The 18981-nt window shown below is 57.4% G+C and overlaps 4 protein-coding genes across 4 annotated transcripts; 3 read left to right on the top strand and 1 right to left on the bottom strand.

Moving 5' to 3' along the window:
- The first annotated feature begins 279 nt into the window (after positions 1 to 279).
- MYCTH_2315304 (uncharacterized protein) lies at positions 280 to 1873 on the top strand. Its single transcript, XM_003663245.1, has 2 exons — positions 280 to 473; positions 578 to 1873. The coding sequence occupies exon 2, from the start codon at positions 699 to 701 to the stop codon at positions 1239 to 1241; it is 543 nt and encodes a 180-aa protein (XP_003663293.1). The 5' UTR covers positions 280 to 473; positions 578 to 698; the 3' UTR covers positions 1242 to 1873.
- A 584-nt stretch (positions 1874 to 2457) lies between these two features.
- Positions 2458 to 5928, top strand: MYCTH_2305041 (uncharacterized protein). The gene has a single exon (XM_003663246.1). It carries the CDS (start codon positions 2601 to 2603, stop codon positions 5868 to 5870), a length of 3270 nt encoding a protein of 1089 aa, XP_003663294.1. The 5' UTR covers positions 2458 to 2600; the 3' UTR covers positions 5871 to 5928.
- Positions 5929 to 6671: 743 nt separating this feature from the next.
- On the bottom strand, positions 6672 to 9731 carry MYCTH_2305043 (uncharacterized protein). The gene is made up of 5 exons (XM_003663247.1): positions 9388 to 9731; positions 9130 to 9331; positions 8427 to 9069; positions 7070 to 8371; positions 6672 to 7016 (listed from the first exon to the last, which is right to left on the bottom strand). The coding sequence occupies exons 1-5, from the start codon at positions 9414 to 9416 to the stop codon at positions 6886 to 6888; spliced, it is 2307 nt and encodes a 768-aa protein (XP_003663295.1). The 5' UTR covers positions 9417 to 9731; the 3' UTR covers positions 6672 to 6885.
- Positions 9732 to 10743: 1012 nt separating this feature from the next.
- MYCTH_2305048 (uncharacterized protein) lies at positions 10744 to 15877 on the top strand. The gene is made up of 3 exons (XM_003663248.1): positions 10744 to 11585; positions 11653 to 14160; positions 14221 to 15877. Exons 1-3 carry the CDS (start codon positions 10930 to 10932, stop codon positions 15467 to 15469), a joined length of 4413 nt encoding a protein of 1470 aa, XP_003663296.1. The 5' UTR covers positions 10744 to 10929; the 3' UTR covers positions 15470 to 15877.
- The last annotated feature ends 3104 nt before the right edge of the window (positions 15878 to 18981 follow it).

The following is an 18981-nucleotide window of genomic DNA, read 5'->3' on the forward strand; positions in this document are numbered from 1 at the left end:
CTGCAACCGTCATGAACGCACGGGCCAGGCTTCGAGGCCCATCGGAAAGGATCGATTGGCGGTTCCCAAATTGAGGCCCCGCTTGCATGTAAGGCAGCAAAAGATTCGATTGGCCAATGTCTGTTTGGCGGGGCCGGTTCATCCCAATCCAGCGATTTCGCTTGCCGGGGGTAGCGCTTGTGTGCTTCTCCCCTGACGGGGCGGTGGGCGGTACTTGTGTGTGCGAGCCGCCGCCTGCTTCTCGTCTCCTCCTCTTCCCGCTGTCTCGACATCTCGCCGGCGCCACGGCTCAAGGAATTGCATTCGTCGTTCTTTCCGTCACTCCTTCCACCTCCCAATCGTGGGAACCAGCTTAGGTGTCGACTTCACTCTTTCAGTCGATCTCCGTCCCGTCCTTTTCATCGATGCAATTCCCCGTGTTCCGCTCGAACTCAAGTTCAGCGAGTCCCTAGCCCTCGAGCAACAGCCCTTGGGTAGGTTAGATTCGTTCTGGGTCTGCAGCTGCCGTGTACCGTTCAAACGGCAAGCCACGACAAAGGATATCAAGAGACTAATGATGGGTCGCCCCGAGTTGCAGCTTCGGAAGTCCGTACACGATCGCTTTGCAACTACAGCTTTACGCAAGGTCAACACTCTTTTGCAGCAGCAGCAACAACAACAACCGAATAATCAAAAGAAACCGTCATTCATTACACAACATGGACTCAGTCAAGAGACTCATCGTTCGAGGCGGCGAGGAAAAGGATAATAGCCTGGTCATCAATCTCCTGATTGCCCTTCTCGCCCTACTCTTCGCCGGTCTCGTCGCCTTTGCGCTCCTTGTCCTGCTGCGGAGGAGGCGCAGGCAAAAGCAAATGATGGACGAAAAGCTACCTCAGTATGAAGACGTCAAGAGGACGGGCAATCACCGGCGACTCACCATCCAAACCGGCAATGGCAATGGTCGGTCGAGCGTTATCGTCGTCGAAAACCACGGCCAGCCAATGCTGGCGAACCCGCGCTCTCCCCCTTACTCTCCCGACAATGTTCCCGAGATCCACATCACGTTCCCCGACGAGCAAGACGAGCAGGGTCGTCCCAAGAGCGGCCGGGTGGTTGTCGTCAGGGTGGGCGATACCGGCGTCGGTCTTGAACCTCTGCACGACGAGCAGCTCCCCGCCTATGAGAAGGAGAGCAAGACACAGTTCTACTCCATCGACATGGACAGGATCGGCGGCCTGAAGGAGAAGGAATTTCACTGAGCCGCGATACAAGCTAGGCGCTCAGGAAAGCTGCTAGCCGAAACGAACGATTATATTTTCCTTCTTTTTTGTTTCCATCAGCCACTGACCTGGCGATCTCTTATGATCTGATGGGCGTGTGGAGTTGCGATGACGATCAGGGAACGAACACAGATACCACCATACACTCGCCGGCCACTTCCACTTTTGCTTCTATCTTGGGAGTGTTCGCGGGGGCCCCATTTCCGGCATCTCAGGATGGTGTAGACAGGGCACGGTATCTTTGGGAAGCTGGTTGGAAGACGGGAGGATCTGGTTGCACCAACTTGGCGCTACGGTGCCGCGATAACCCGGCTCCCCAACCTGTTTGACCGTGGACGTGTGGGAGAAACAAAGCAGGGAGGGGAGGTCGGGGCAATTCACGCGTCGTGAGCGCGACCGAACACGATTCTGGTACTGGTTATTGGACAGCGCGTTGAGCGGACGTGGGGTATACTTCCAGGAACATATTTCTCTATTGTATAATTCTTATTCTACGCCTGCCGTCAGGTAGGCCTTTTCGTTCCTCATCTACCTTTTTTGAGGGGCCGAGCCTGCCGCAGTTAACTTTCTTTGCTTCCTTGGTCCGGTAAAAAACATGGGATGAGGTGTTCAAACGCTTCGGAGCCTCAGGGGCGACGCTTCTGTACGGTGTTCTTGAGTGTTTGCCATGAATACTCGGGTGTTTCTCGGTGAAAGTCGACCAACAATGAGTCCATCGCTGCCTTGCTTTGCCCACATTTTTCTTTGGCTTCTCAGACGGCGTTCTCGAAGCTAACCCTATTTCGCCCAAACTTCACAGAGTTTGAACAGAGCAGTCAACTGTGGATTCTTGTTCCCAGACTTCTCGTCTTCAGGTCGTCGTTGCTTGTTGCACCCTGATTGCTATTCAGGGTTAGGGTTGCAATATGACGGTATGTACGGAATACGGAGTAGCAAGTACGGAGTATGGAGTGCCAGATCTCGTTCAAATTGACGGTGGGGATACCTTCCCATCTCAAACTGGAGCTCCAGTTCCCGACTCTCCAAACCTTACAGCGCTCGAAATGGCGCATTGCGCCTTCTTCCACTCCGTGTAGCTCGACCCGAGACAACTGACGAGTCCTGATCCGATGGCAGCCTGGATTGGTCCCTGAGAAGTTGGCCCTCTCCCATTCACTCCGACTCCTATTCTTGCCTTCCTTTCATCTTTATTTTAATCTCTGTTCTCTCCTTGCTAGTTCCTTCGTCTCCCGCAGGTACTTGATACCCCCCATTTTGCCTATCCTCCTTTGGCACACTGTCGGCAAAAAAGAAAAAAGAGGAGGAAGAAGCAACGCTAGCCCAAGATAAACCGATACAATGCCACCACCGAAGCCTAATCCCAACAAGGCGCCGTCGCCGCCCCCCGACTACAAGACCATCGCCGCACAATGGGCCGCCGCGGAGCGCGCCAAGAAAGCTGCCGATGCCGCTCGCAAGAAGGAGCCGGGTGCGATGGATGCACAGAAGGAGGAGGAGGAACGGAGGCAAGAGCAGGCCCAGATCGCCGAGAGCGAACGGCGCCGCGCCCGTCTCGAGGCCGCACGCAAGAAGGCCTACCAGTCCCGCTGGGCGTGGACCGCCGCCTTTTGGGCGTGGCTGCTGTGCATGCACGCAGTCGGCATCGCCTACTTCACCAGCGGCTTCCTGCTGACGCGGCTGGTGCTGGAGGAGAAGTCGGCCTGCGATGCGCCTCCCCCCGTCGGCGGCCCCGGGGAATCCGCGCCGTCGTCGTTGCTGCCGCCGTGGAAGGGCATGGGGACGGTGGATGGCGGGTGTTGGCACCCAAAGACGTTTGAGCGCGCCGTCGTGGTGGTGATCGACGCGCTGCGGTACGACTTCGCCGTGCCCGTTGGCGACGGCGAGGCGTTTCACGACGCGCTCCCGTTCTTGTGGGAGACGGCAGTCCGAGAGCCGAACAAGGCTTTCTTACGGCCCTTCGTCGCCGACCCGCCCACCTCGACACTGCAGCGGCTGAAGGGCCTCACAACGGGGACGCTCCCAACGTTTGTGGACATCGGGAGCAGCTTCTCAGGCACGGCGGTCGAGGAGGACAACTTGCTGATGCAGTTCAAGGATGCCGGCAAGAGGATTGTGCATCTGGGGGACGACACGTGGGAGTCGCTGTTTCCGGGATACTTTGAGGGGAACCTGAGCCGGCCGTACGACAGCTTTAACGTCTGGGACCTGCACACGGTTGACAACGGGGTGATCGAGCACATCTTCCCGTTGATGCAGAAGAGGAATGACTGGGATGTCCTCATCGGCCACTGCCTGGGGGTCGACCACGCCGGCCATCGTTATGGACCAAACCATCCGGAGATGACCAAGAAACTGCGTCAAATGGACGGTTTCATCCGGGACCTGGCGGCGACCATGGACGACAAGACCGTCCTGATCGTGATGGGAGACCACGGAATGGATAGCAAGGGCGATCACGGCGGGGAGAGCGAAGACGAGGTCGAGGCTGCCTTGTGGATGTACTCCCCCAAGGGCATCTTCGGCAGGACGAAGCCGGAATACGCAACGCCCCCGACTACCGCCAAGAGCCGCCCCGTCAACCAGATCGACCTTGTCCCGACCCTTGCGCTGCTGATGGGCATACCTATCCCCTTCAACAACCTGGGAAGACCAATCGAGGAGGCTTTTGCTGGTGTTTCCGGCAACACCTGGGCCAACCTAGCCGCTGCAGAAAGGGTCACTGCGGCTGGTATCAAGCGATACCAGACCTCCTATTTTTCCGCTCGGGGAATCGAGCAGCCCTCCGGAGCCGGATCTCCTAACGAGCTCTGGGAAAAGGCCGAAGCTGCCGTTTCCAAGGCCAAGAAGAACCGAGACTGGGCCGCTATTTACTCGGCTTTCGCTGCGTACCAAGAAGAGAACTTGCGGAAATGCAAGGCCTTATGGGCTAGGTTCGACATCAAGAACATGGTCTTTGGCATTGCCATCATGGTCCTCGGGGTCCTCGCGCTTCTCGTGTACATCTCCAACGGGGGAGACGACGATGCCATTGACGACGAGGAGTTGGATCTCGCCGAGAAGAGCCTGGAGCTCCGGGGCGTGAAGCCTGACGAAACGGCAACTCCAGACGACACCCTCGAGAAGCGCTTGGTCTCGGCGGCCCTCTTTGGCGCTGCTCCCGGTTTCATCGGCGGCGTTATCTCCTCCTTTGTTTCCGGGGCGGGGGACTGGTATCGTGGGGCCGGCATCGCAGCTCTCACGAGCATCGCTGCGGTCCTGGTGTCCATGTATGAGGCCCAGGAGACTCTCTTCAAAATTCTACCTAGTACACTCTGGGGTTGGATGGCGGTCATCTTCACCGTCAGTCAGTCCGTCGGCTTCGCGTCTAATTCCTACACAATCTGGGAGGATTCCATCCTGCTATTCTTTATTACAACATTCAGCTTCGCAAGCGCTCTGTCTGCCCTCCGAATCCCTTCCCGCGCGGACCGCTACCTGGCCATCTACCATTCTGTCGTCTTCGCCCTGCTCGGCCGCGTCGCATCTTTCTCCAAGCTCTGCCGGGAGGAGCAGATGCCTTACTGCGCCTCAACTTACTATGCCTCGGCAACATCCTCCACCTCTGCCCCGTGGCAACTCATCATCCCTTTCCTTGTTTCCGCGATCCTCCCTTCCATCATTAAGGCCTACCTGCAGCCAACCAGGTCTTACGAGGGACTCGCCCAAACCTGGATCAGCTATGTCTTCCGCGCCGGACTTTTCGTAGCCGCCCTCTACTGGCTCCTCGATGCGGCCGACAACGGCAACTGGATCCCGGGGCTGCCCGATAAAGTGCTGAAAAACATTAGCGTCTACACGGCCCAGACGGTCCTCGGCTTTGCCCTGGTCGCCGGCACGACCGCCTTCACCTGGGCGCCCCCCTGTGTCTCTATCGTCACGTCCGCCTCACCCACCGAACCGACCCGCGCGCAGATTGCCATCTTGGGCTACGCCAATGCCCACGGCGCGCGCTATCTCCTCCTCCCGCTCAACCTCCTGGTCGCCTGCATCCTCCTCTCCAAGCCCATGGGTGGCGGCGCACTGGGTCTCCTGGCCTGGCAGGTCCTCGCTCTCCTCGAGATCCTCGACCTCAACAATCTGACCACCTCCCCGATCGGGCCGGTCATGCTCGCCATCCTGGGCACTTTCCACTTCTTCAAGACGGGCCACCAGGCCGTGCTGAGCTCCATCCAGTGGGACGCCGCCTTCATCCCGCTCTTCACCATCCGCTACCCCTGGAGCCCCATCGTCGTGGCCCTCAACACGTTCGCGGGGCAGATCCTCGCCACCGCGGCCGTGCCCCTGCTCGTGCTCTGGAAGGCTGGGCCCAAGCGCAAGGGCGTGCTGGAGGCCGTCAGCCGCCGCGCGCTCGGCGTGTTTGTGGCCTACTTTGCCGTCGAGTGCCTTTGCACCATGGCCTGGGCGGGGCACTTGCGCCGGCATCTGATGCTCTACCGCGTGTTTAGCCCGCGCTTCATGACGGCGGCCGTCGTGTTGCTGGTGGTGGACCTGGTGGGCATTCTGGTGTCGTTGCCCAGCGTGAGGGTGAACACCATGGCGATCGGGGACGTCTTTGGGTGGGCCGAGTAAAGTGGGCATTGGACTCACTCCGGGTCGAGTAAAAGAAATGGATCGGTCCACGGATGTGGGGGGGGGGGGGGGGGTTGGGTGATTTGTCCCAGATAATGTGTATAATTTGTGTACGAGTAAGTGGTGCGCGAATTGGACTATAAAGCACATCCGGTATAGATAGAAGTTCTGTGATAGTACACTGCATACATAATACGGAGTACTCCGTGGTCGAATCGCGGTCATCGCGTGGGCCAAAAAGCGATTAATCTCACCAGCAGAGAGTTGGTCTCTTCTTTCTTCTCGTCCCTTTCTCCCCACCCATTTCCCCCCTCCCGTTTTCTCGGAGATTTACAGCGGCAGCCAGGTATGAAAAAGATCGCTTTTTCCCATCCGTACAGGCCCAGAACTGAATGTGTGTTCTTCATGTATGTCGAGGTTCGCCTCCATCAAGTGCCGGCGGACAGTCGTTGCTTGGCCTTCTCGGTTTGGAAAGGGACAGGCTAGCGCAGATACACAAGGCAAGACAATGATCACGTCAAGTGTCACTCCGTGAAGCAAGCGTTTGGGGCAGCCATGTTTTCTATTATGCGGCATGGTCCTGTGCATCGCCCCACACGTCAGTCTGGACAACTTCACACGCGCGCTGCTTGGTGAAGGCAGACCGCTATCTGGCTGAGAACACTTCTCTTGTTGAAGAGTGGTTCGCAGCCCGTGCCAACCATCCCGAAGCCAATACCCCACATCAAACACCGGAACCGATGAACAATCCCATTTTCATCCCCCCTAACCGCAAACGCCGAGTTGAATATGGCGACCACCCTCCCGATTATGCTAAATGCTGTTGAATCCATCCGGATTTTCCTCTTGCCCACGAACGCCGAGTTGAGAATGGCTCGATTGGGGTATCATCTATCGTCACCCATTTTATAACACCGCTAGAAGACCCCCAAAAATGCTGAATGATGTTGAAAAAAATCCGGAAAAGCATAGGACACCATCAATGGATGATGCCTGGTGAGCTTTGTCAAGGCGTTTAGGCCTTGGTGTACTGCTCACGGAAGTATTCGGCAGCGTTGACCATGTGGGTGAGGGCACCCTTGACCTCATCCCACTTGCGAGTCTTTAGACCGCAGTCGGGGTTGATCCAGAGCTGCTCAGGACGGACTGATTACTGTTAGCGATACTCACTTGCTGTCGAATAGACACTCGGAACTTACGGTACTGGAGCATCTCCTGGATGCGCTGCTTGAACTCAGCCTCGGGCGGAACACGAGGGCTGTGGATGTCGTAAACGCCAGGGCCGATGTGGCGGGGATAGGCTTCATCAATGAAGACCTTGAGAAGCTTGGCGTCCGACTTGGAGTTCTCGATGGAGAGGACATCGGCATCTAGCGCGGCGATGGCGTGGAAGAAGTCCTGGAACTCCGAGTAGCAGAAGTGGGAGTGGATCTGAGTCGAGTCCTCAACGCCGGCAGTGGCCAGCTTGAAGCTGTTGACCGCCCATTTCAGGTAGGCGTCACGCTCAGCACCCTTCCGAAGAGGGAGACCCTCACGGAGAGCAGGCTCGTCGACCTGGATGACGAAGATGCCGTTCTTCTCAAGGTCGATGACCTCGTCACGCAGAGCCAGAGCGAGCTGCTGGCACTGGACAGATTGATGGACGTCGACACGAGGGAAGGACCACCGCAGGCAGGTAACCGGGCCGGTAAGCATGCCCTTCATGGGCTTCTTGGAGACGGAGGCGGCATACTTGCTCTCCTTGACGGTCATGGGACCAGGACGGGAGATGTCACCAACAATGATGGGAGGACGGACGCAGCGAGAGCCGTAGGACTGGACCCAACCGTGGGTGGTGAAGACATAGCCCTGAAGGCGCTCACCGAAGTACTGAACCATGTCGTTACGTTCAGGCTCACCGTGAACGTAGACATCGAGGCCGAGCTCGTCCTGGATCTGAATGGCGAGGTCGATCTCCCTCTTGATGAAGTCATCATACTCTTGCTCGCTGATCTCTCCCTTGGTGAACTTGTTCCGTTGGACACGGATCTCGCTGGTCTGGGGGAAAGAACCAATCGTGGTAGTAGGGAAGAGGGGAAGGCTGAGGTGCTTCTTCTGCTGAGCGTAGCGGACGTCGAAAGGAGACTTGCGCTTGTGCATCTCCTCGGTAACCTGTTCCTGGCGCTCCTTGACCTTGGGGTCGTTGGTGCGGGTCGAGTCGGTACGCGACTTCAAAGCAGCAGCGTTGGCATCGAGCTCAGCACGAACGGACTCAGGGTCGGTCACGGCCTTGGCCAGAATAGCAACCTCCCTGACCTTCTCGGTGGCGAAAGAAAACCACTCGTAGACATCAGCGGGAAGCTTCTTCTCGCTAGCGAGAGTGTGGGGAGTGTGCAGAAGGGAGCTCGATGTGGCAACAATGACACGCTCGGGGCCGAGGGCCTTGATGGCGGTCTGGAGAATGTCAATGGACTTCTTGAAGTCGTTCTTCCAGATGTTCCGGCCGTCAACGACACCGGCAGCTGTCCTTCGCGTTAGCATACGTCCGACACAAGTTGTGGGAAGAAATCTACTGACAAAGAATCTGGTTGGGGCCGAGCTGCTTGATAACAGGCTCGAGCTGCTCGGGGTTGCGCACAAGGTCGACGTGGATACCATGGACCTTGGCAAAGGCAGGGAAAATGTCGAAGTTGTGGACGATGTCACCAAAGTAGGTGGCCACAACGATCGAAGGAATAGCGCTGCCCTCCGCGGCGAAGGCCTCATAAGCGGGCTTGAAAGCCTTCTTGACCTCGGGCCGGAGATCAAAGACGAGAACAGGCTCATCAATTTGGACGCTCTCGGCACCAGCAGCCTTGAGAGCCTTCAAGAGCTCGATGTAGACAGGCACGAGCTTGTCAATGAGCGTAATGGGGTCGACGGAGGAGCCGCGGTCCGCCTTGCCGAGAGCGAGGAAAGAGACGGGGCCCACGAGCACGGGGCGCGTCTGGAAGCCAGCCTCCTTGGCCTCGAGGAACTCCCGAACGGGCTTGGGGTCCTTGGCAAGGGAGAAGGTCTGGTTGTCCTGGAGAGTGGGCTTGACATAGTGATAGTTCGAGTCGAACCACTTGACCATCTCGAGAGCGGGGACGTCAACGTCACCCTTCTGGTGGCCACGGCCCATGGCAAAGTACTCATCGAGCGGGGACAGCTTCTGCTTAGTGTAGCGTTCGGGGACAGCCTGAGGAGGAGAGTCAATCGATCAGTCGTCCTCCAGGACCGAGTGCTAGAGTGAACTCACGTTGAAGAGCTGGATGTGGTCGAGGACATGGTCGTAGAAGGCAAAGTCATTGGAGGGGATGATGTCGACGCCAGCATCCTTCTGGATCTTCCAGTGGGCGAGACGGAGCCTCTTGCCCTCAGCGAGGAGATCCTCCTGGGAGATCTTGTCGGCCCAGTAAGCCTCATTCGCCTTCTTGAGGTCCCGAAGGACACCCATGCGACTAGAAAGACACTGTTAGGGATTGAATCAGGACGTTATGGGCTCAATTGGACGTACGGGAAACCCAGGACCGATGACTGAACCATCTTGATGTGGGGGGTTGGTCTTCTGGGTATCGATGATATGATACGGAGTAGCAGAATGAAAAAGGACCTCTTCCTGGGCCTGCCTCAAGCTCAGAATAAGAGAATGAGGATTGTGGAAGATGGCGGGGATGGGTAAAGAGGGAAGAAAGAGGAGGGAGGAAGGAACGAGCTGGAGTGCAGGAGGGGGAGAATTTGACCTTTGTTCAGAGCGGGCGGCAGGGAGCTGGTCCGTGGGGCCACGGCCGCAATCGCTAGGGTCCCCACTTCTCGGAGCCCGACCGCCTTAACAAATGTCTCGATGAGCCCATCTTGTCGAGACCGGAACGGAAGGTGGGGTAATAAGCAAATTCAATGCCCAAATTTTGTTCGGTCTGTTGCAGAGCCTGCCAGGCTTGTCCATGTTAAGCTCTGTTAACTACGTCTGGTCACTCCTTTACTATGACTTTGTCTCGATCCATCTCGGATTGCCTTGCTCGGGGTACCCTCCTTGTTCTGTCAACGCTATTGTTGGCGAGAATGGTGTGACCGATACCCTCCGACTTCGACCGGGTTTTTCCTGCATCGCGTAGAAGAAGGCAACTCCATTGCTCTGCTGCAGGCGGGGTCCCTTTGATGCAACATGGCCGACTACGCCCCGGGCCGTTTGTTGCTAGTCAAAAAAAAAAAAAAAAATCAAGTGTCAGATTAGATGTCCCCGAAAGCTTACCGGGAACGCCGGGGCCTTTCGGTGCTTCTTTGTTGATTGGCCGTTGTTTTGCTTTCGGTTCTTCATGATACGGCTGGACAGCTAAATACAAACGAACGTTCCATCTAGAAGGCACCTGCTTCCTCCCGGTACTCCTTGATAGCGCTCGACAGGTCTTGCGCAACAATGACATTTGAATAGGCTGGCGCTGACTGGGTTGCTCCCCGATCATCACATTCACCTCACCATACGTTCCCCGAGTCTCGGTGCATGCACGTGCCAATGTACAGTACGTGCGCCTGGGGCACCAATGTTGGGCGCCTGAGGCGCCCATTTCACAGCCCCTTGTTCTTGGTGCTTATTCCCCGAATGGAATTGATCATCGATATGTGCATAGCCAAGAGCTACATGCATCTATCCAGGATGTCCTCGATTCGTGCAAATGATTGCTGTCCAAGGGAGGGCAGATTGGAGCATGAGCCAACTTGCCAATGAACTACGGAGTACTCCGTAACTTACTCCGTAACTTACTCCGTACCTGGCTGCTTTCCGGCCTCACACAGGCGTCGTCATCACCACATCGTCTCCCAGAGGCCGGGACTGCACCACCTCAGTTTGCCTAACTTTGTTTAGTACTTCCGAATAACTTTCTGGAATTATTCTCGCTACTCGTGTAGCAAAGCTTTCAGAGGCACGCCGCATCAGTCGCTCCACGTCGCCGCTCGTGCAGTCCCTCCCCCTTTTCTGGGCTCCGCCCTTGACCTTGACCGAGCTGACGTCGCCGCCGCCATGTATTCTAATTCAACCAATTTCCTCGGCGGCAACACCATGCCCCCCGGTGCTCCGCAATATGGCAATTCATTCGGCACTGGGGCTGGCCAGCCCCAGCAACAACAGCAGCAGCAACCTGCCCCGTTCGTCCCGCAACCGACCGGCTACGCTCAAGCGCCGCTTCAGCAACAATACACGGGCTATCCGGGCCTGCAACCGTCGCAAGGTCCGGGGCAGCTGCAACCGCAGTTTACTGGCTTCGGCCAGATCCCCCAGCAAAGCATGCCGACGGGCGTGCCGCCAGTTCCGGCTATTCCCCAGCAGTTCCAGCAGCAGTTTCAGCAGCAGCAACAGCAACAGCAACAGCAGCCGCCGCCGCCTCCGAGCTCCTTCACCAGTGCACCGACTCAGTCTGCACCACAGGCGCTGGCACCTCCTCCCCCGCCCGTGAAGCCGCAGCCCACCGGTTTCAGCGAAATGACGGCCTCGTTCCAAACCGCTGGTGGTGCAAGGTCCAGGCCGAGCGCACCTTCGAGGAAGGCCAATACAATTCCCAACATTCGTCTCTCTTTCATTACCGCCCAGGACCAGGCCAAGTTCGAGACCTTGTTCAAGTCTGCTGTGGGTGACGGCCAAACTACCATGTCGGGAGAGAAGGCGAGGGATCTGTTATTGCGGTCCCGGCTAGATGGGGACTCGCTTTCTCACATCTGGTGAGTGGTTTGTGGTATTAGGCTGACTATCTATGCTATTGTTCACTATCTTCTAACTCGAATTAAGGACGCTTGCCGACACCACCAGGTCCGGCCAACTACATTTTCCGGAGTTCGCCCTCGCTATGTACCTCTGCAACCTGAAGCTGACTGGAAAATCACTGCCGCCTACCTTGCCCGAGAACATCAAGAACGAGGTTTCCAGCATGGTGGATATCATCAACTTCAGCGTTGCCGAGGAGTCGGGCTCCAATTCCGCGACGGGAACCAATGCACCTGACTCTGGTGTGCGGCAAAACACGGCCGCCCCTCCTGTGCTTCAACACCCGCAGCCCCAGCCGTCGAACTCGCAGCTTCTCCAAGCGCAAATGACCGGCCTACCTACCCAGCAGACTGGGTTCCTGGGCCAAGGCCTCCAGGCACAGCAAACAGGGATGCCCCAAGCCACTGGCTATACTGGTCCGCGGCCGCCCATGCCGCCCATGCCCACGGGATATGGCTCCACCTTGTCGCCGAATGCCGGCCCCGGCGGGATGGTTGCACCGCTCAACGCTCAGCCCACGGGCCGTCCCGGCCAGTGGGGCCTCGTCAATACCCCTGCGACGGGTCTCCCGAACATTGATGCCCTTCAGGCACGCATGATGCCCCAACCAGGCCGAGAACAGCAAAGCTACACCACTGCCGGACTCCAAGGAAATGCAGTGATTCCCTGGGCCATTACAAAGGACGAGAAAACCAGATACGATGAACTGTTCCGCGCATGGGACGGCCTGAACAAAGGGTATATCGGAGGCGACCAGGCCATCGAGATCTTCGGGCAGAGCGGCTTGGACAAGTCCGACCTTGAGCGCATCTGGACGCTTGCGGATAACGGAAACAAGGGACGCCTGGACCTCGACGAGTTCGCGGTTGCGATGCATTTGATCTATCGCAAGCTGAACGGCTATCCGATTCCAAATCAGCTCCCTCCCGAGCTGGTGCCGCCTTCTACCAGAAACCTGAACGCGTCCCTCGGCACCATCAAGAACATGCTTCACCAGGAGTCCGATTTGCGAAAGAACTCCGGCGCGGCCTTGCTTCCGCAGAAGACTGGCGTGAGTTATTTGAAAACACACTCATTCAAGAGTGCCCCGGGAGTCCTTGGTGGGCGAAAGGATGCCACCGTCTTCAAAAATGACGATGACGCGGTGGGCTACCGCTCGAGCGCACGGCGTAGAGTCGGCAACGCGTCACCTCGCCCCGCCTCTCCGGCCTCCGTAGGCTCTAGCGAGGAGCTGACCCTAGATCAGTTGCGAAAGAAAGTCAAGGAGAAGCAGGTCCTCCTTGACGCCATGGACTTTGCTGACGAGAAGAACGCCGAGGAGGACGAGATTCTTGACAGACGCGATCGTCGTGAGGCTGAGGAGCTCTATCGCCGCATCAGGAGGATCCAGGAGGATATTGATAACCATCCAGATGCCTCGTTCATTGGTGGAGACTCCGAAGCAGAGAGAAGGGCTCTCAAACGCCAGCTGCAGAACCTAACCGACAAGATTCCCGAGCTAGCGTCGCAGGTTCGGAAGACTGAGAAGGCGATTGCCGAGGCAAGACTAGAGTTGTTCCGCCTCAGGGATGCTAAAGCTCACCCAGGCAGCGCTGCTGCCATTATCGGAACGGGCCCAGGCGGTGCCATCACCGAGGCCGACAGGCTCAAGGCACGGGCTAAAGCAATGATGCAACAGCGGACTGCAGCCCTGACCGGCAAGAAGATTGATGTGAGCAGTGACCAAGATGCGGAGAAGCGGCTCGAGGAAGAGAGCATCAAAGTGAGGACCGAGAAGGAGAACAATGAACGGATGGTTCGGGACGTCGAAGACAGCGTTCGTGATTTTGCGAAGAGCATCGAAGACAGTCTGAAGGAGGGTGGCCAAGATTCCACTTCGGAGCACGAGAGGCGCAGATGGGAGGATGGCCTCGGCGTCGAGGATGAGGTCAGGGATTTCATCTATGATCTTCAGCGGTCCAGCCGCGCTGCTCGTATTCGGGCGCAGGATCGACAAGGCGGTCGTCAGGCCACTCAAGAGCCGGTCAAAGCCGAGGCTGCTCCTACTGCTCGCGTCGAGAGCCCTGCGACAGTCTCGCGCACCGCCTCTCCGGCGGCCCCAGGCGGATCATACTCCGCGTATAAGACTCCGGAGGAGAGAGCTGCCTTCATTAAGCAGCAAGCTGAGCAACGCATGGCCGAGAGGCTTGCTGCCCTGGGTATCAAACCTCCTACTAAGCCAGGGGAGACGCCAGCTCAACGACTCGAGCGTGAGCGAGCAGAGCGTGCTGCTAAGTTGCGGCAGGCCGAGGAGGAAGACGCCCGTCGCGAAGCGGAGAGGCAAGCAAGGCTTGCTGAGGAGCAAGGGATTCCGCCGCCCGCTGCTCCACAGCCGGCCAAGGTTGAAGCCAAGAAGCCGCCTCCGCCTCCGAGCCGCAAGGTAGCCAAGACAGACGACAAGCATGCCGAGGAAGAGCTTGCGGCAAAGAAGGCAGAGGAGGAGCGCCTCGAGCGGGAGCGCCAGGAGCAGGAGCAAGCCACCCGGGAGCTTGAGTACGTCCAACAAGAACGAGTCGTACACTTTGGGGCAATTTCGCTGACGATTGGATCTAGGGACAAGATGAAGGCTCAGGAGGACGAGCTTGCCAGGGAGCGCGAGGAAGCTGACGCCCGCCTGAGAGCACTCGAGGAGCAAGTTCGTCAAGGAAAGCTGAAGAAGGAGGAAGAGAAGCGAAAGAAGAAGGCAGCACTGGCCGAGGCAAGGGAGAAAGAGGCTCAATTGGCCCAACGAAGAGCTGAAATTGAAGCAGCCCGCAAGCGCGAGGAGGAGCTGCGCAGGCAACTTGAAGCCATGGAAAACGAGAGCTCGTCATCGGACGACGAGGGCCCGGAGCAAATCACTCCTCAAGCGTCGACTCCAACGATGGGCGATAGTCAGATCGTCAACCGCGAGCCGGAAAAACAGCCCACGCCTCCGCCAGCACCCGTAGTCTCCCCGCCGGAGATTGTCAGCCATGAGCCGGAGAGACAGCCCACCCCGCCACCGGCACCCGTAGCCTCCCCGCCGAAGATCGTCACCTCAAGTCCTCCCGCCGAAACGGAGAGTCGAAACCCCTACTTCAGGATGATGTCACAGAGCTCGGACGCGTCAACCGCTGCGGCTACTCCTGCTTCACCGGCTTCCGCTCCTCCGGCACCTCCGGCAGCTTCGGCGCCGCCGCCGCAGCCTGACGTGTCCACGAATCCTTTTCACCGCATGGCCCAGGCAGCCGCTCCACCAGCGCCCTCGATACCCGTTACGAGACGATTCCCCGATGACGATGGCTGGGGCTCAGACAAGGAGGAGGAGGAGGAGGAAGACTCAGACGACGACAGGCCGGGCGGTCAGAGTGCTGCCCAACTGGCATCTATCCTCTTTGGCACCATGGGGCCGCCGCGCCCGCTGTCTGCAACCGGCGACAAGTCGTCTGCTTCTCCTCCCCCCGTGAGCTCCCCGGCTGCGCCACCTACTGAGTCTACTTCACCCTCGGCACCGCCCCCGCCTCCTCCGATGCCCGGCGCCTTCCCGAGCGCGAGCCCCGCCCCGGATGCTTCACCGGCGCCTCCTCCGCCTCCCCCTCCGCCTCCCCCTCCGATGCCCTCTGCGGACGGCGCCCCGTCTGCTCCTCCCCCGCCGCCACCCCCAGCTCCGGGCATGGCTCCTCCGCCGCCACCTCCGCCGCCGGCTGGTGGCGCACCGGCCTTGCCCACTGTCTCACGGCCTGCAGGGTTTCTTGGGGAGATCCAGGCGGGCAAAACCCTCAGGAAGACGGTTACGCGAGACAAGAGTGGCGCTGCCGTGGCCGGCCGTGTTCTGGATTGATTTAATCTATTGTTTCATGCGCTGCTGTGCGACCGGGCACGCGGGTGGATGGTAGCGTACGAAGTGCTTAGCCGGGACATGGGAAGGGTTGCAGGGGCCAATAGGTTACCTGGTAGCAGGAGGGTATACTATGAGAGTAGTATGGTGACCGAGGGTAGTATTCGGTTGGTGAGGTGGTACTTGGTAAGGTTCTTCGTTCTCCTGCAGGGCTGTCCTCCGTGCAACTTATACCGATTGATTGAGTGACGTGGACACCAGCCGTCTGCCGCTTTCAAACCTACCTCTCAATCATCGTAGCCAGACAAGTTGAGCAGCTTAGCACAGCCAATCTCGACTTCTCTTAAGCGTGATACCTACCTACCCGTGCTCCATCACCATGGTATGATTAGGGCGGGCGGATCAAGGGTTAGTTACAATTCTTTCGTGCTATAAACGCTTCGTCTCTTCCGCCACCATAGTCTGCTGCGGGGATGCTCTCAAGGCACACATAGCGCAGCACACAAGCAAACCGGATGGATGTACGGATACCTGAGAGCACGTCCACTTCCAATCCTTGCGAAGCGCCTCTCCCCGCTTTCGGCCCCAAGGGGATGCGCAACTACGATGCCAAAGCGGGCGCCCGATGCAGGAAAACAAAGACATTCTGTGTCACCTTACGTTTGGAAACTGTGCAACTGACGCGATCGCCTCGGGCTTGGTCTCCTCTCTGCTCTCGTCTCCTCCTGCATCGCTCATGAACTGGCCCCGGTCGATCATATCCCAGCGCTTCACTACACAGTAGGTGCCCTGTGTGGCTGGACGCTGGCGTCCGTTTCAATGGCTGCCCCGCATGTTGTTGTAGTTGTAGCTGTTGCTGCTGCGTGTTCTCAAGAGAGTACCTGGGACTTGTGTATTGGATGTGCGTGGCTCAAATTGTATGTATTCGGAGGCGGAACGAACCCTGTCCATGTGGCCTGTCTTTTCGTTCTTTACCTTTTTTTTTTAACCCTTCCTAATATATTCTCGTCTTTCCAACGTTATACACAGACACGTGCGCGTACATACATACCTGAACCTACATACCGTTCCTGTACTGTGCATACACAGATAGGGAAGAAGGTTAACTTGCAACCTGCGTGGGGCACGAGGTTCATCTGCCAGATGTGCGTGCTAGCCGGGAATTTCCAATGTAAGCTGTCGAATGGGCTACAAGCACGAAATACACTACACTACATAGCGGCATGCCGGGTTGATCGTCGGGGCTGGGTGTTGGTGGAAGTGATGCGGCCGGGAGTTGAGTGTGCACGCACGGAAGTTATGCTGCGGCAGTGCTGCAGATCCCTGACGCACCTTGATGAGGGCCGGGCTAGTGTATTCGCGCCCTGTGCACACACTGAAACACGTTTATTTCGAGGCTTCGTCTACGATGTATGTATGTACAGTACATACATAACTCGGAGCAATGTCACCGTACCCACCAGATAGGGTGCCTTGGACACGAGACGATGCAGCGTACGTACTATGGACCTTAACTACTCAGGAAACACGCAAAGAATCGAAAGAAGGTTGTATACCATGCCTGCCACAGTTGTGCTTGTATTCTTTTTCAATTTTCTTCTTCTTCTTCTTCTTCTTCTTCTTCTTCTTCTTCTTTTCTTCTGCTCGGCGCATGCAGACCATCATCGCGACCGTTGAGAGAGGCTGCATGGAAAAGTTCGAGATCGGACATGAGAGGCGCGGCACCCTGTCAAGTGCTTGCAGCTCGGTTCCATGGAAGGATCGTGGGGTACGCAGCTGTATGTAAGGTGCTCTTCTGTTGGGGGGGCCATTACTGCTGCCTTCGCTAATAAAAGAAAAAGTCCGTTCCTTGGAAACATTCCGAGATTGGAGGATCCCCTACTTCTGATTGACTGCCATTCTAGGTGTCTGAATGCTAGCAAGTCTATGTCTGTACTTAAATGCATCAAGCCCACTGCAGGTTTTAAACAAGGAAAAAAAATTAAATTGCGTTCCGAGCACACACGAACCTGCGATTGTACCCGGCACTCCATAGTATCTCCCGCTTGTCGGCAGTGACTCGAGCCATGCTCGTCACTTGTGGAGCTGGATGACACTGGACTGATGTGAGAAGGGGGTCGCTGTTCCATAGCGAATGATGTCACCTGTCAGATTAATTCCCTTGGCCCCTAAAACAGGTCAAGGCCATGGTCGCGTTGAAGCAGAGAGTTTGAGACATGGGATCGGGATAGAGAAGCCTTTTCATCCTCTCCAAATTGAAAAGACCCTGAAAGAGACGGTGATGGATCGGGAAGTGGAGGAAGGGCTAGGGTTATGGCCCGTTACCAACAGATATCTGTGGCTTACGGAGTCGTCCACGCCGTTGTCTCGCATATTTGAGGGAAGCGGGGTTGTGAGGCACAGTTCTGGACTTTCGGGGGAAGAGGGAGGGGGAGGTCTGAGGCGCTGGGCTTTGAGCACCAGTTCTCGGACCCCGCGACTCGGGGTCCACTTCTCCAACTTGATTGGCTCCTTCTGCTGCCAGCTCGCGACTGCAACGCGAAGTTTCGCGTCGAGTGGACCCTTTTGGTAAACAAATGCATGCCGCCGCTGCTTCCCGTTGGGCCGCAAGCCATGTCGGGCTGGGGGCCTTAGCGTCACGTCGATTGCGCCGTGGCCAACCAAGCATCATCCGCTCAATCTGCGTCGAACGTGCAACCTCTGGCCCGCCCTCTTCCGGCCCTCTTGACCTTCTTGCGCATTGCGTTTTTGGGTCCAAGGGAGACAAGTTAGTTAACAGCTGCGGTCTGGAATTGCTCTCCTGCGCGGCTTCGTGAAGATCGTTTGGTGAGACGACCGGCCAATGCTGCGGCCAATGTTGCCAGCAGGAGCTCACCATCCCGAGTCTGCCCTGGGGTTCCCATGCTCACCTCGCGTCATCCCAACTCTCGCATAAACTATCTCATCCGCGCTAGATTCGCCGATTGTACTTCGTGTCCTACGATCAGACGTCGGCCGCAACTCGGAGCGCGTGCGAAGGTCGCTTGACCTTGGCCTGATTCACGGGCTCTCAGATAGCGTCCGTCTCTTTGACGCCATCGCCGAGGACGACGGTTTTTGCCGAAGGCCTCGAGACCTCCGCTCGCAGGGCATCCAGTGCCGTACCCCTGCTGCTAGAGTTCATATATCCCTGTCGTTGGTCGGCTCGTGTCCAATCCGTTCCTTTGTCCTCCACTCTCTGCCTGCTTCCCGGCCCCACCTAGAGACCTTCTTGGAACAAGCGTGTGAGCTGGCAGCGGGAAATCAGCTTTCTTTGCTGCACGCCCACAACCCTCTCTGCCAACCAAAGCCTTACTTCCGTCTCGCTCTTTCCCACACTTGCCTGCCTCCCACGTCAGCCCAACTCTCCTCCGCCATATTTTCCCCCCCCCTCCCAAAATTCTGGACAAATCTTTCAGCGGCATTCTGTGCAACGGCCAAAAGGAGTTCGTGTGTCTGTTGCATCTCAAACCCGAATTGGCCACGATCACGCGTCG

Source organism: Thermothelomyces thermophilus, chromosome 3 (genome assembly GCF_000226095.1).
Source record: "Thermothelomyces thermophilus ATCC 42464 chromosome 3, complete sequence".
NCBI lineage: Eukaryota > Fungi > Ascomycota > Sordariomycetes > Sordariales > Chaetomiaceae > Thermothelomyces > Thermothelomyces thermophilus.